The sequence below is a fragment of the Callorhinchus milii genome, unplaced genomic scaffold (assembly GCF_018977255.1).
Source record: "Callorhinchus milii isolate IMCB2004 unplaced genomic scaffold, IMCB_Cmil_1.0 Scaffold26, whole genome shotgun sequence".
NCBI lineage: Eukaryota > Metazoa > Chordata > Chondrichthyes > Chimaeriformes > Callorhinchidae > Callorhinchus > Callorhinchus milii.
This window is the reverse complement of record NW_024704767.1, coordinates 7,322,161-7,339,376: the sequence shown is the minus strand read 5'-3', so window position 1 is coordinate 7,339,376 and position 17,216 is coordinate 7,322,161. Positions and strand designations below refer to the sequence as shown.

General features: G+C 42.8%; 1 protein-coding gene across 3 annotated transcripts; it reads left to right on the top strand.

The window, feature by feature from the left end:
• The first annotated feature begins 8,025 nt into the window (after positions 1-8,025).
• On the top strand, positions 8,026-15,303 carry islr2 (immunoglobulin superfamily containing leucine-rich repeat 2). 3 transcript variants are annotated; one of them, XM_007908091.2, is made up of 3 exons: positions 8,026-8,136; positions 8,834-8,922; positions 12,436-15,303. In XM_007908091.2, the coding sequence occupies exon 3, from the start codon at positions 12,445-12,447 to the stop codon at positions 14,452-14,454; it is 2,010 nt and encodes a 669-aa protein (XP_007906282.1). In that variant the 5' UTR covers positions 8,026-8,136; positions 8,834-8,922; positions 12,436-12,444; the 3' UTR covers positions 14,455-15,303. The 3 variants fall into 3 exon arrangements, with proteins under 3 accessions (XP_007906282.1, XP_007906291.1, XP_007906290.1); XM_007908100.2 differs by lacking the exon at positions 8,834-8,922; XM_007908099.2 differs by lacking the exons at positions 8,026-8,136; positions 8,834-8,922 and adding an exon at positions 10,502-10,720.
• Positions 15,304-17,216: the final 1,913 nt, after the last annotated feature.

Genomic DNA, 17,216 nt, shown 5'->3' with positions numbered 1-17,216 from the left:
TTGTATTTGAAAATAAATAAATGAGTATAAACTCCTTAATGTCTCAAGGGAATAGTAGTGATTGCATTTGCAGTGCATCCTGTTCTGTCAGACACTGTCTCACAGATTCCCAGTCGTTGGTTCACACACACACACACACACACACACAGGTTGGACACACTGTTTGCACACGCAAAGTGTTTTTTGTTTTTTTATTGCTATTCAGTCGCTCAAGCTTTTGCTACAGGATATGTGTTATGTTGGATTCGAGCATGCAATTGAGCTGGAGTGTTGTGTTTGGCGATGGCGTGTGGAGTCACTGCTGTATTTGGTGCAGTTTTGTTTCTCATCGCGAGGTGGTGACAAGTTGCAGGACATTACAAAGTCAGAAAGGGTTCTGATGAGAACTGGGATGGGGTAACAAGAGGGAGGGATGAGACGGGTTACCATCAATTATCTTTCAGGCGTGTGTCATGTGTTCTGTGCAATGCCAGTAAGTCATCTTTCACATAAAGCAACATTAGTTGTAAGGTGCAAACACAAAATGTGTTGATTATGTAGTTTTGCACAGCAAATGAGCAGAACCTGCGGATTAAACGTACACCGTCCAAACGATCATGTCTGTCCGGAACATAAAATCTTTTCATGTTAATATGCGGCACCATAATAGATTCACCTTTATTGTAAATATCCTGCAAACGTTTGCTGGAGAAGGAAGTACTCGAGGAAACATTAAATAAGCAATAATTCATAATGTATCAAGGGTTTAAAAATAAAATATATATTTTCTCTAAACGGAAATTTCCGTAAATCTTTTCCTTCATGCATTTTATACCAGGGATTTTATTTAAAAAATAAACAGGCGTGATGGGTTATAATCCCCATTTGAATTGCTAACCCATGCGCCAATCCAAACCAATTATGTATTGTAATTGGAGATAAATAGATTTTCCCCCCTGAAGATCAAAATACGATCGTTTTACCATGAATGTTCAACGTTATTAAATTTCAACGGGCTGGAAAAAAACGTATTTTAAACTACGGGGATCAGACTTATTAAAGTTTAAACAAGTAGCAAATTGGATTCGTGACAAAAAGCCACTTGCCGATTCCCCATCGCTGCAAACCAGCGCAGTAATTTCGATTCACCGCTTCTCGAATCCGTGAGCAATGGAAAAGGCAACAGCTGTTGCCGTGTGTAACAAATAACAGTAATCACCAACACATTCTGAGTAATCCCTACTCTACACCTATGTGTAGAATATGTGCAATAAAAGTGGGTCTATTAGGCAATAAGATCGCCGCTCCCATTCTTAGTGTCTAATGAATTTTACCATTTTTATTTCTTTGTTCCATCAAAACATCAAAACAGTGGTATCATTGAAACTGATATTTTAGCTTATACTTTCTCACCCCAGTTATTCTAAAGACAGTTAGTCCTTGTTATTCTATTCGGTGGCGATATTTGAAAAGTTATTTGGATGCCTTGCAATCAGCTCCCCCCCCCCCCCCCCCCCCCCCACACACACACACACACACATTATTGTTATATTAACCGTATATTCTGAAGGTATATTTTTAAATGGGTTTATTCTGAACCATGGCTGCAAATAGAACAGTCGCTGCAAATGTCTGAAGAGGACATTCAGACGTTCTCGGAGTCATATCAAATTTAAGGATTGATATCGATATTTTAAGTCCTATTCTCCAATTCCTTACAGGGTCCAGCCACCCTTCTGACAGAATTATCGACTATCGATTCTCTTTCCGTTCATGGGAAATTTCGGAATGATTAAACCGGTTCCATCCCAAATAGTCGGTTCCAAAATAGACAACTTTATAGATAAAACACCAGTAAAAATAACAAATGTAACGTTTGCATTTGATACGGAGAAGACGTCTCAGACCCCCTTTTTTAAAAAAAAAGCGTAAAGCGTAGGGACTGTGTATTTTGGAGGAGAACGTTTTGAATTAGCATCTTTACCGAGAGGTTAGTTAACAAGTTAATCATGTGCAACGGACGTGGATTGCATGGTCGCTTATTTTTAAATGTTCCTTTAATCTGTCCCGGACCACGCGAAATAGATTTTGCTTTGATGCTAAAATGTATGTTAGACATTTTTTTATATGCACATTATATCAATGTCAACATCATGCGCTGTCGTAACCATTCAGAGTATTTATCAGCCAGACAAGCTCAAAAGTACAGGACTGTACACCCCCCAAGGCTGGGCTGATTCGTGCAAAGGTTCTCTCGCCCTCAGCGGGGAAATATGATTCGGTAAAGAAGAAAAGCAGAATGATCTTTACTGACATTGATAGAAACAGAAGCACAGGCGCCGCTTGACATGTTTTACACTTCCCAATCACGCCGACTGCGTGATTTTTTTTAACACAATTTAATCAATCACGTTTTTCACTTCAATCTGTCAAAACATTTCTGGGAGAGTCGGTTCCAATCAGGGAGTTGGTCGATTATTTCTCAGACGATGTGATTATGACAATTGAGTCAAGAATCATTTGTTTACCTCGGTTCTGATTGATGCAACTGACCAGACAGACAGACAGACAGACAGACAGACAGACAGACAGACAGACAGACAGACAGACAGACAGACAGACAGAGCAGTGCAGCTGAGGAGACTGTAATGCAATAGTAATTGGAGTTGAGGTACAGATCAGCCATGATCTAATAGAATGGCGGAACAGGCTGGAGGGGCTGAATGGGCCTATGTTCCTATGAGACCCAACAGGGCTGTAGTTCCGAGTTCATATTCCTGGTTCCACAAGTGAGGTTGAGTGGCAAAATCCCCTTTACACAGGCCCAAATGAGGGTGGAGCTCGGGAGGTCAGAAAGCAGAGCATCAAAGAAGACCGGATGTGACCAAGACACGGATGAGGGTTTCCCAAGAGATAAAATGAGAAAAATTATAAATTAAAAAAGCAGAAAAGTATCGTTGATGTATCCTCTGTGGATCATTAGTTGCTTTAGCACATAAGAGATAAAAAGATGTATTTCACACTTACCCATTGGAGTTTAAAATTTGATATTTACAAAGGATCTACAAATATTAAATCATGATGGTCACATAAACCCACAGGGATTTCAATGCGTCCAGGAGGAGATCAATACTTGCAAGATTCAATATTTACAAAGTCTTTGCAAGCAACACATTTTTTGGACTTTATTGAATATCTGCTTAATCAAATGCCACCAGGAAGAGTTGTTCCATATCTCTATTTGTGTTTAAGAGGAGTTGCATGTTGACAGCCTTTCACAGATTTTAATTCTAAGTAGAATGAGTGCTGCCCATGCCCATCGGAGTCCTGTAGCTCAATGGTTGAGCACTCGCTTTGCAAGCGAGAGACCTGAGTTCAATTCCAGGCAGGGCGAAACCTTGGGCAAGTTTCCTTACTCCACATGCCAAATAAAAATCCCTCCAAAACAAAAAAAACAATAATAAATTGGTCATTTTCAATCTACGACTGTTTGTGGGACATTGCTGTGCGCAATTGGCTGCCGCGTTCGCCCACTAATATACAGTCAATTCACTTTACAGTGTGTTCTGTGAAGCGCTTTGGGACGTCCTCCCGACGTGAAAAGCGCTATATCAAATGCAAGGATTATTATTATTATTAAAAATGCCCCTGGGAGATGTGTTCCAGCCAAAGTTATTGTTCGCTGTTAGATGTAGTTCCAAATTGAATATTGTGACATTAGTGTGCGTGGACATATAAGAAATTGGGTATGCTAAGTAAAGAAACTAGTAAAGGAATAATATGCTCAGTTTGGAATGAAAAAGATCCAGAAAGATCCTTCATGGTGTGGTCATTGACCATTCTAATGCACGATGGGATGAACTCCACAAGCAGAGTCTGAAAATCAAAACTAAGCACCAGCCAGAACGATTAGATCTGGAATTGCAGAACAAAGGAACAATGTAAAATGCAGAGCTCAGGATTAACTATCAGGAATGACGGAATTAGACTAGATGTAGATTGAAAGTACAATGAACCAATTGGCTGATATAATGTCTAAGATTTAGGAAAAACAGGAAAGAGACACAGGACACATCTCGATACATTTCAGTAAAAGGTCAATGCGTCCATGACATGAAGGATACATACGTAAATAAATGCGTATATCCTGATTCTGTATAATCTGTATCTACCGTCACACAGACACACACACACACATGCACACACATGCATAAAGGAGAGGCAATTTAAAAGAAAACTTTGACTATATGAATGTACCAGACTGACAGCAGCATATGTACCTTTGTTCAAAGCCTACGACTTGTATAGCTTGTTTTCATTTGCATGTAGGCCAGCATTTGAAAGGAGGGGGAGATATGGCAGACATCTCTACAGTTCTGGAAGATAAAACAGGTGTAGCTGAAGGGTACTGACAGAAATGATATGGCACAGAGAAGCCTTCAGACTGACACTCCTTTGAGGGCTGCAGAAAGGTGGGAAGCATGTAAACTGGGGTTTTTAGCTTTTTTTTGTTCCTGACAGCGGAAACAGATTTAAAATGTGCTGTCATGCACCATCTGAAAACAAAATCAACTTCACAAGCATATCCCTGTCTGTGCTCGTCTTTATACTTACATCCTGCCACTTGATCTTGCTGTCTTGCTGCACATTTCAAAATGAGTTGATCACTGGGGATTACAAGCATCTAATAGAACATTATTCAGCCTTTTAATGTAACAATTACAGTACTAGTTATGCAATATTTATCCGCTCCCAAATAACAACGCCCCCCCCCCCCCCCCACACACACACAATGTACTCCCTCCTCCACTCCTGCAAGTATTTGACTCGTTTTGCTATTACTGGGAAACAGTTCCACGAGTGCCCTCCATAAATGATAGCTCTGGGCTATTATTTATGTGCGAACCTTGAAGACTGAATGTGTCGCCAGACTAAGCCTCTGCAGGTCTGATCCTGTCCTCAACCCAATTTCCACACACGCACACACACACCTTCCAGCAGGAAGTCTTTGGATCCAAATGAAGAGCAGCAACTCTGGCTGATGTAGGATTCTCTAACCCAGTTCCACTGAGACCAATTATAACCCCACCAATACTGCCCTGGTTCATATCAGCTACTCAGCACACTACCAGGAATCGAATCTGTGATTTTCTGATCTACATGGTTAGTGTGTTTACCCCCTGTCTAGGCTATGGGGGGAATCTGGAAAGTTGTAGAAGCAATGTCTTAAAACGAATATAAAACAGAAATAACTGCTGCACATATCCTACAAATAGAAATCGAAGTTTAAATGGCTAAAATAAATGCTGAGAAATATTTTAATACAGAGCTCATGACCAAGGGTTGGAAGTGTCATTGATTCTATTCAAATTGACCACTATAAGCTACAAACAGTACAGTATTGCCAAGGACATTTCTGAAATTGTAGCTTGTGAAGTGCAGTCTCAACAACAGTTGCTAAGCATGTCTTTTTCATAAAAACAAGTCAACTACATAATACTGAAATTACACATCTTTTCACGAAGGGAAAAATAGAGGAAGAAAACTTGTTAGGAGAAGTAAACCGGAATATAAGCACAGCGAATCTGAGACAAAACGGGGGAAACATCACATACAATCGGATCCTGTTTCAGGTTTCATTTTTCGTCAGAATGCAAGAATCGAATTAAAATGACACTGAAACTGTTAATTTATCTACGATTGACTTAATGGGAATTGATCCCGTTCTGTTATAGTGTGAGTTCATAAAAGAACGCATCTCAGCTAAATGATATGTGAATAAGTACCCGGAAATATAATTTCTGGACACTATTTACGTATAAGTCTGTAGTGATTGTCACAATCTTATTTTTAAATACAAATATCATCGCACGTCACATCAGGACCACCTACAACATCAATACGGCCTCAGAATGAATGCATTTAAAGTAAGATCTCGCATTGAGTTGAAATGATCCATGTAAACAATAAGTATAACAAGGTGGTTTGGAGATAGTGATCTTTGGCAGGTATAGTATCAGTGTGTGATTTACATTAGAAAATTGGAAAATATTCAGCACAGAAGGGCGTCATCGTGACTGCGACAGTGCTCCTTTTTTACTGTATTACTCACACTTTTCAGCTCTTCCCCCAGATTTAGAAACATAGACGCCTTATGAAATGACACCCCTTGTTCAATATTAACATGTTTATACTCTTTTGCTTTTGGGTACGTTTTCAATTAGTGTAATGTTCTCAAATTAATAAAGAATGGACACCATTGTCTATTTGTATTTGTTACTGGACTTGTGGGTTAAATTGTATCTCGGTGTTTGCTCCTGGATGCAGTTAACAGCAAAGACCAGGGATTTGTGCTGTGACATTATGGTCTGTATGGCTGACGCTGCACTGGGCGGTGTCTATACACATTAGATCACTGGGGAGTTGATTACGCACGTCTATCCATCTATCTGAATGAGGTGCCTCCCCGCCCAGATTCCTGCTGGCGTTGACATTTTTAACGAAGCGATGATTTATAATACCAGAAGCCGCCCGAAGTCCCTTATATTTCGGTTGGTGCCCTGAATCTTCACGTTATGTAAAGGTGGGTCTCTCATAGCCGCCATACACAGCTGTGACTCCATTCCACCCTGACTGTTGCATGTGCCTCAATATAGCGCTGCTCGTTACAGTCCCTATCCTGTCAGAGAGAGAGAGATTGAGGATGGACTCATCTCAGTCTCCTTCGAACTCTCAACACAACATACAGTAACTCACACTCCAGCAGGTATCCATCCATGACATTGGGATCCCAGAACATTTGAACATGCAATTTGTCTTACGCTATGAATATATCACTCCAATGCATCTTTATGTTATCTGACCAGAAAATCAGCTCTTGCCTAAAATTAAAACTATAAACAGCATCAAGACTCTGGATTGTGCTGTGCATTCAAATAAATATACGGAGAACAGTCAGACTTCTCTGAGGGGGGGGTACACAAGTACATGTGTCAAAAAAATACCAATCCACAACTGTTTGTGGGACATTGCTGTGCGCAATTGGCTACGGCATTTCATCTAGAAAATATAGTCAATCCGTTCACAATGTATTCCGTCTCAACCCCTTCGCCTCGCCCCCTCCTTCCCCATCTTCAGATCGCACCTAAAGACCTTCCTCTTCAACCGCGCCTATAGTCACCATCCCCCTGCCCCTGGCTCGGCCTCGGGCTCTGCCATTGTTAAGCGCTTTGAGATGCAGTCCAGCGTGGAGGGCGCTATATAAATCTAAGTTGTTGCTGTTGTTGATAAGGTGCTATATGAAATGCAAGGATTATTATTATTAATATTATCATCATCATCATCTGCAGTGCGATTGAGGCAATAGCAGCTCCACTGTATGTAAAATTGGTCTCCAACCGTGTCACGCGTAATTACATGGAAGCAGGGAACCAACATCGCTTTCGTAGTGCGAGCTGATTGGAGAGGATAACAACCTTGAATGATCACATTGGGGGAGGGAGAGAGTGACCCACACGAGAGACCCGGTTGTCTGCTAACTGAATGTCACACTGGCATCGCCTCGCTCCCTGACCTTCTCATGCTAAGGACCATGGTTGTTTGAGTCTGGTATTGGCTGGAACCGGGTTCGAGGCGGGCAGTGTGCCAAACGCCAGAACAATGCCAGGAAAGTAACTTCAACGAAGCGTTTGAAAAGTGGAAGTATGAGAGAGGAGAGTTTGCTCACAACAGGCGGCATATTTCCTATAAACGGAGTAAACTCAGAAGTGACCTTTACAGGCTAGCGTCCTGTGGCACCTTCCACCAGGTAGATCACCAATGCAAAACATGTTTACCTTTAAATTGTTCCTGCATCTCTCTCTCTCTCTCTCTGGCTAATGTAACCTGTGGGTCACCAGCAAAACCGTCAGGAAACGAGGGGTTGGGAGGCATCTGCAGAAAAGATTTCTTGCACTTGGGTTAATCTGTTTCCTGTAAGTTTTTACTAAGCGGGCACAAGATGTCTGCCTCGTCTTGAGATAACGTGGCTCTTTGGGTTGGTTATAGGAACGACCTCCGACGTGTAAGGCTGACGATGCTAGGAATACGTTGAGCGTTATATAGTCTGAATATACTGCTAGGGACTGACAGCCATTAAGGGAGGTGTTGCTAGTTAAGGTAAGGCTTTATTTACACTATCGCACTGTTTCAGTTGTGTGTGTGTGTGTGTAATGTTGGGGGGGTGGGGTGGGGTGGGATTTCTAAATACATAGTGCATTTTTAAGTCCACAGTTCCATTGGCAGACATTAAAAAGCTGCTGTGAAATGAATTGCTCTTATTATGATAGACCAGACACGTTGTTTTTTTTATTTACTCCGTGTGAATGTAAACATCTGTTGAATATTGGGGAAATTACTTCATCATAATTGTTGCCATCTACTGAATATTTCTAACTGGAAAATGAGAGGGGAGCCTTTTGAATATTTACACACAGAAATGGACCAAAACAAGTGGATAGTATTGAGGACCATTGCATTGTTGCAGGTTGCCAGAGAACCCCATCACCTGTTTAATTTTAAGACGCGATTTAGTTGCGAATTATATACACCCAGATCAGGATATTTTGCGTAATGGCATCAATGAAATGTTTCACATGGCATTTTTAAGTTTCTCGGAAAATGGAACAGTTAATTTAAGTGATTTTTAAAGCCATTTATGTAGACTTCAAATCTAGAGTTGGGTGGGATTTCTGTCATTTTCATGCGTGCGTGTTGTGTGGTGGTGGGTGGGGGAGAGGGGGATCCATTAATGTGTTTTTTTGCCTACAGCTGATGACTGTATTTGCAAATTTGTGATCATTTCAAATTATTTCAGGCGAGAAAACGGTCCTTATTTGAAGACATTGCCCCAGTCACTTTCTCCATCGCATTCCTAGAGGGTAACGCCTGTGGAACTCGCAACCTGTAAGGATTGTCTTGTCGTGACTGTGTTAGCAATTGGACATTTAAAGGCAACGTTTATATTTAAACCTTACATTCTTTGCGCCTGTAATTGAATCTATGAACAATCAGAACACTTACGTCTTAATATTGTCTGGATGTTACCCTATCTGAGGGTGAATTCGTTCAGGACAGAACTTGAGCTGATCCAGGCATTTGGTTGAATATCTATCTCCTTTGGATATAAAATCACGCGTGCAGTACTCGATGCAAAGAGTGTATGTTCGGCCCCAAATCTACCTTCTCAGAAAAAAAATGGTTTTAGTTTATCAAGTAAATTTTAAAAATTGTGAATTTTTTTTTCTCTCCCGAAACTCACATTCGCTTAGAACGGAGCACCTTAAGAAACTCGCCCAAGGTCCTGAATGTTTTTCAATTTGAAACAAAATTCGACTAAAATCTTACATATCCTTCGTGTGCTATATTCAAAACACAATTTACCAGCAAAGACGGTCGTGGAGAATTGTACTGAATGTATAAAGTAGGACAAAGGCACTGGGCGAGGATGTTGGACAGAGAATCAGGGTTCAATATCGACAGGGCGTGGCAGGTGGTGGGTACCATAATATGCCAAAGCATCCGAGGATGAAACAAAGCCGCGGCATCAATTGGCTGCAAATAGACCATTTACTAATATGTCAATTTGCAGCGATATATTCTTCTTTTTAATGTTTTGCCCTTTTTTTTTTCATTTTGCCAAGAGCCGGAGAACTTCGTGTGGATGAGACACCTAGTGTTTGCAAATATAATAATAGTCTGCTAATCAATGCTAATTGTGGGAAAAGGAGCCAACAGATAGACGGGTGGAGCTTCGCTCCAGTTAAAGGTGGAGAATCAATTAAACAGTCACGTTCCTCATCAGTCGCATTCATGGCATAAAATATTTTCACTGAAAATTAGTAATTTTTTAATGTATTGAAATACCCACATAATTTACCCGAGAATACGGTGTTCTGTTCTTTATTGGACTTTTTTTAAATATATATATATTTAAAAAATGAATTGGATGGTTGAATTCGTGTTTTAAGTATTTTGGATGGATGAGGTATAGCACTGGTAATTAATTCACTGTGAGGTTACCCTCCTCGGCAGATGTAGAAAGAATTGATCTGAAGTTGGAAGTATTGCAGATTCTAGCTGTTGCAGCGGTGCCTGTGAGAGTAACATTGTGGATTACACGATTTCGGGATTTGCTCAGTTTGACCGCCTTTGCAGTCAGGACCTGTTAGAATTGCATCATGTAACGAAGGCGGAAATGAATGCTGAAATAGTAACGTGTTAACGGCAATGGGAGCTCTCGCTGTGTGTGTGTGGGTGTTGGTCTTGGCCGCTCCAGAGGGTGTGTGGCTTTAATGGGAAGGCTGGAGACTTGGGAGAGGCTGCGCGCAGCCGCTGTGTGCTGCAATACTAAGGCTAACATTGCCAGCTCGGGCTCAGCGCCTGCACATCTGGAGACAGACCCACTGACCGACTGGCTGACTGGCTGACTGACTGACTGGCTGACTGACTGACTGGCTGGCTGGCTAACCAGCTTGGTTGGCTGACTGACTGACTCCCTGCCTGACTACCTGATTGACTGACTGAGCGCCATCGAAAATGCCTGTTGGATTGGACGCTGGTACCCACGAGAACCCAGGCCGATTGCAAGGGAAAACAATCCGTGTGAGCAGTTTAACTCGCTTTAACTTTGCGCACAGATTCTCACCACGGTCTGCGTGTTAGTTAAAGAACCGACTTCAAAGATTCCTTCTTACTACTACCGGTAAGATATGTCTAACCCTCTTGCCTTCCAATACAGAGAGACAGATCATTGCATTATGAAGTTGACTTTGTCATTGCAATTAAATCCAGACTGGTGAGGTGATTGGGTGTTTTCATAGCCACAATACAGCACAGAGAGTAGCACATCTGAGCCTTTGTGTTTGTTTTTAAAATATATATACAGTTATTGTGCATTATTGTACATTCTCTTCACTCACACTCGGTGCTTTACTGTACTATAACCATCCTAGACATTCACGGGATGTCTGTCAATTAGAAATGGATGCCAGACAGTTCCCCGATCAGTGCACAGGTCCGAGATTTAATGTTAAGTGATTCATCCCCCAATGGTCACGTGCATGTCGACTATTTTTAATGAATATTTTATCGAAGCAGTGACTTTAAAAACAACCCCCCCCTCCCCCCTCCCCGAGCAAAAAATTCAAAACCTCATCATTATGGATTGATGTTCGAAGCTAATTGATTTAGCCGATGATTGACAAGTCGTAGATGAAGCATAATCTTCAAAAGAGGTGCAAAATGCAAACTCTCGATTAAAATCGAGTTACATTTACACGGCTCCCGTTTAATTTGTTTCTCAGACGGCGGACGGTGTAAGGCAATAAGCCCCACCTTATCGCATTTAGATGTATCTACTTTCATCTACCTTACCTGGATGAAAGGCTGAGTTATTCACATTATTTAAAAAAAATAATATTCCAGATGTAAGTGATGTGGTTGTTCCTCTATGCTGTTTAAGAAAATTAATTTGACACAAATATATACAAATACACACACATATATATCACATAATATATACTGTATACATATATACTATTCATATATTAATTATACATAACATGTATAATGTATAAATGTGTATTTGTGGCCGGGACCTGTTAGAATACATATTATATATACATATAAAAGGTGGGGCAATTAATAATCAGATTAATCAACGAGAGAAATTTATCTCAAAGGACTGGAAGTAGTGAATCGATTTTTTTTCTTTCATTTTACACAACCTGGAATTAATTAATTTCTCGTGCACCCACTTTAACTTTATTCTTCTAAAAAAAAACTTGGGGAATTTTGTTTGTTTTGATTGATACCTAACATAACATGACGATTTGACAGGACGCTAAGGAAGTCGATTGGCGAAATTCAATCTGAATTCACACGAATTTATTACCGAGGCTCGTTTACCCACAATCACCAAATCAGAGGCGAAACAAATACAAATATTGCAGTTAATACCCCGTCGTTATGAAGGCTCGCTGTCTGTTGCAATAAGACCATATTCATCTCAATTGCTCTACGATTATTAAGGGTGCGTCTGGATTAATAGAAATCATCTTTAACTGAGGTTTGCGCTCTGTTGTCATTGCGCATTCTTGAATCAAATAGATAATGACTAAACGAGTCATTATTTGGACCCGATTTGCTTCGAGCAAGTTTGTTATTGTGAACGTGGTAGAATTCCTGCACATTTCAGCTCCAGTGTGTGTGTGTGTGTGTGTGTGCACAGTGCACTGCTCGCTGGCGTGTGCACTATAATTGGATGTCAGCATGTATTATTGCTGGGCTAATGAAAACCCGCCTGGGAATTGGCTCTTCACATCTCCATCGGCAGCCGTCGTTATAGTGAGTACAGCTAAGAAAGGACAGGATGTAAAAACTAACCTTAACATTGCACGTTTTCTTTCACTTTTACAGAGGGCGAAGATGTTAGAGAAATTACTGTGTGTAATAAGCGTCGGCTACGTTTTCTGCCCATGGGGTGTGCGAGGCTGTCCCGAACCATGCGTTTGTCAGGACAAATACTTCAATCAGTTCGCGGATTGCGCTTACAAGAACTTCCAGGCCGTTCCGGTCGGTTTGCCTTCCAACGTGACCACCCTCAGCCTTTCCGCTAACAAAATCAAGTCCTTGCTGCGCGCCGACTTCGCCGAGGTCACTCAGGTGACATCCCTCTGGTTGGCCCACAATGAGATCAGGAAGATCGAGAAGGGGAGCCTGACCGTCCTGTTACAGCTCAAGAACCTTGACATCAGCCACAACCAGATAGTGGATTTCCCCTGGGAGGATCTGTACAACCTGACTGCTTTGCAGTTGCTAAAGATGAACAACAATTACATGGTGCACCTTTCCAGGGATGCCTTCTCCACCCTCAAAGAATTGCGTTCGCTGCGCATCAACAGCAACAAGTTCCACACCATTTGGGAGGGCACCTTTGACTCCTTAAGCTCGCTGTCCCATCTGCAAATCTACAGTAACCCCTTCTCTTGCACCTGCAACCTCCAGTGGTTGAAGGGTTGGATCGACCAAGCCCTGATTTCCATCCCAGAGCAAAAGGACATTGTGTGCTCGGCTCCCGAGGAGTTCAAGGGGACCCCGGTGGTGGAGCTACCGGACATGCAATGTATAGCTCCCCTCGTGCATCTGACTTACCAAGCGAGCAACGAGAAGGGCGAACTGTACGAAGGCTACGCCTTGACCATGCACTGCAACGCCACGGGGAGCCCGGTGCCCGTGATCAGATGGAAAATCCAGACCGCCAACAAGGAGATTGAACTCAACGACGCCAACGTGGAGCCGGAGAGAAATGAGTTACTGCTGGAAAACCGCAAGGAAGTTCGCGATCGTTTCGTGGTGTTGAAAAACGGTACTCTCGTTATCCCTCACCTGACCAAGTACGAGGAAGGAGCGTACACCTGCCTGGCCACCAACGAGATTGGGAGTAACCGCTCTACTCTGAACGTAGCGGTGACCGCTTCCCCCAAACGCGAGCCCACCTACATCCAGGAGCGCATCCCAAGCCAACCGGGCGAGCGCAAACCCGGGCTAAAGCTGCCTAAGAACAACGCCATTAGCTGGGCCAAACCGGGACAGAAGGGTCAGCGGATCAGCCCAGCAACGGCTCGGAGCTTCCCGGGTCAAGGAACCGAACGCAACGCCGTCTTCTTGCCTCCCGTGGCCAAGAACTGTAGCAAGAGCCAGGGCAGTCACTACATCACCAACCACGCCTTCAACCGGAGCTCGGAGATGAAGCAACACACCTTCGACTACGGGATCATCGCCTTGGAAGTGACGGAGACCGACGCTAAGGTCCAGTTGACCCCATTCCAAACGGCCCCGGACAAAATCAGCCTGGAAATGCTCTACCTGTGCGCCGAGCAGGGGGGGAAAGCGGCCACGGTTGTCCAATGGTCCATGATCGAAAGTGGGGTGAATTCTTACCGATTCCAGGGCTTGAACCCAGGCTCCAATTATACGCTTTGCCTGACCTACACCGGGCAAGACTGCCAAGTGCAAGTGGTCTTCAGCACCAGAAGGAAGATCCCATCTCTGCTCATCATGATCATAGTCAGCTCCTTCCTCCTGGGCCTGGCCACCATCCCGCTGGTGGCAGCCACTTGCTGCCATTTGATGTACAAATACCGAGGCAAAACCTACAAACTCATCATGAAAACCCAACCGCCCGAAAGCCTGCACCAGAACGCGCCCTGTACCTTCGACCCAAGCGCGTCCTTCCAGGGGTCGGAGAAGATCTACAACCCCAGCGAGGTCGGGGAGGAGAGTGTGGTGGCAGAGTCTGTCCCCGTGTCCCAGACGAAAGCCAACCCTGAAGAATTCGAGGCTTGCTCGGAGTACAGCGATCGGTTACCTCTGGGGGCAGAAGCTGTCAACATCTCCCCGGAAATCAACGGCAACTATAGGCAACCGGTGCGTTGATCAGTCACTACCAAACAGTCAAATACGCACACACACACACACACATACACACACACACACACACTGAGACATCCCACACAAACAAGCAGTGAATTATAGTATACAACCCCGTGGATTGATTCCCAATCGCTGCCACGCTTTTCCAGATCCCAGGAATGTTGCTGGTGATTGACAGCAGCGCCTGGATCGGAGGGTTTAACGTGGAATATGCGATGCCACCACCGACTGTGTGGTGCTGGAGAGGGAGAGAGAGAACATCCAGCTCACCTGCTCTGCAAAAGACAGCCTTTTTGAGTCGTGCTAAAATAGCGCTCTGGAATATTTGTTACAACGTTTTGAAATCTATTGCTGCTTTTGGGACTCAATTTATAAAATTGTTTATTACTTTTTAGACAATCGTGTCTTTTGGCATGTCCACCGGTCAAAAATACCCCCCCCCCCCCCATTCCCAACCCCTTTTAAAATGTGTGCATATTCCGGATATTAATATAGTGAAGAGTTGTAGCCATGCGGTGTATGTATCCGTCAATGTTTATATACGGTAAGGTTCCTGCAAATATTTTACATTACGAATGGTGCGGAACAGACAGACGTTCGCCGTGTTGAGATACTCAATGTGTTGTTGCATCGGTCGGTTTATGTAAAGTTCTTGTTTAAGTCCCGTTACGAGGTGCATTTTGTGTAAGGAAACATCAAACCATTGTCGTGCTACCAATAACAGTCAACTTGTGGGTTTCTAGCGCTCGTTTCTGGTCCGACTGACTTCATTCCATCCCCAAACCTGGCAACAACAACCGGGCTTTTTTGATACTCGTTTATGTACGTGTTCAGTCAATTAAAAGGAAAGTATTCGAAATACACGTCTGAAGTGTTGTTTCTTTTTAAATAACTAAAATCCAACGCGGATTCTGACGATCTTTCTTCGTGTCATGTGCTGTAGTTTAGAGATTTAGACCACTGTTAATCTCACAAACAGTAACCAACATTCAACAAAAATATTCATAAAACAGGTCACCCCCCGCAATGAAAGAAGAATGTCGGGTTCCACATCAAATCCTAGAGTTCGATCTATTCTACATTTTAGAATCTATGAAATAGATTAAAATCTTAATCAGTTATCAGCATCATCAGTTGTGGTTTATCCCCATAACTAAATCTAATCCACATATTCCAGTATCCATCTTCCACAGTAGGTCAAAGCCGATGATCATGAAACGGAGCCATTCGGGCTTGGATGGCGTCAGGTTCAATGGCTGGATTGCATTGAGAAAAGATAAAATAAGATCTCAGCCATGAGCTACAATTAGGATTGGAGTAGAAAAGACCAGCCTCGGTCCCCACCCCATCACCACATTTTCTAATTAACGTGCCTATGCTTTCAGGTCGGTGAGGATGGGATCAACAGAGTACTGACATTTACAATGCAGGTTTTCTCTCATTGAAGACTGGTCACTTGAGTGAGGTAGAGGAGGGTGACTGGGAAGCTATATCCCAGCACGAGTCTATGTGTCGAAGAGAAGCAAGAACGTTTTGAGGGACCCTTTACCACCATTGTATAACCTGATCTTTTCTGAAATGCTTTTTACAGTATTTTTGGTATAGAATTGTATCGCAATAATGTGCCTATTTTAGGTTTCATATCTGGACAACGTGCACAGCACAGTAGATAGGTCCGTAAGCCAAGCGCATCCCACATCGATGAAGAAGTCGGGTGACCTCCTGGTCTGTGATGCCAGCGTTGGTTGGAAATTCTGTGTTGGTTTCTGTTCTCCCATTCCCCACAGCTCCTGCCTCCCCAACCCCACAGCACCTCCAGGGTATTCCTTTCAGCTGCTCCCAGCAATCTCACGCCATCAATAGGAATTCCCCCGACTCGAAACGCCGCTAGTGATGAGTCTTTCTCCCCCTCTTTCCAGCTGAGAATGTCTATTGCTCTGAAACATGCTGTCTCTTTCCAGCACATCTTTCTATAGCTTGGCCTACAGGCAAGAACAGCGCTGGCAAATGAATATAAATTAAGGTCGCTTCTCAGTACTTTAAACTAGTTAACCTTTAAAACTCCTAGACCTTATGTGTATACAGTATACACATATTTATTTCCACGTGGGGAATTTTAAGTTAACTCTTCTCCTCTCCGTACAGAATTAATCAATCAATTATAGAAATGGACACACAGCGTTAAGAATGAAATGAATGCAATTCGTTTCGTGATTTTTTTAAAATAAGTTTAATTCCTCCTCTTGCTGCAGTGATCTTGCCCATTGGGGATCAGTTCAGTTAGCAAAGTAGCTCAGAAACCACAAACAATGAGACATATCTGCTATCTCGCTCCCCTCTCAAATGATATAATGGACACATTACCTCTTAAGCTATAGTTTTAGCTGCTGAGAAAGCCACAGTGGGCACATGACAAGTGCCTCACCACACAGGGGAGGAGGAGAGAGAGGTTAGAAGGGAAATAAAATATACCTTGGGCTTTTGTTAGCTTTCTTATAACACAGAGGAAGTGTGCAATAGATAAGGTTAGAAGGAATTTCTTCACTCAGATGGCCATTACCATGTGGGGTTTATTGTTACAATTGACTATTGAGTCTGAATCAATGGAAATCACTATGGGGATCTGGTTGAACACTTGAGAGGTAACATTAAGGAAACAGCTGAAGTGCTATTAATAAAAAAACCTCCATTTAAGCATAGACGCACACACAGATGCAGCAATGGCAAATGGTCTCCCAATGGTCTATCATAGGTATGGATTGGAC

Excerpts from the sequence above, each read along its gene's own strand:
- islr2 (XM_007908100.2), top strand. The coding sequence starts at position 12,445 with ATGTTAGAGAAATTACTGTGTGTAATAAGCGTCGGCTACGTTTTCTGC.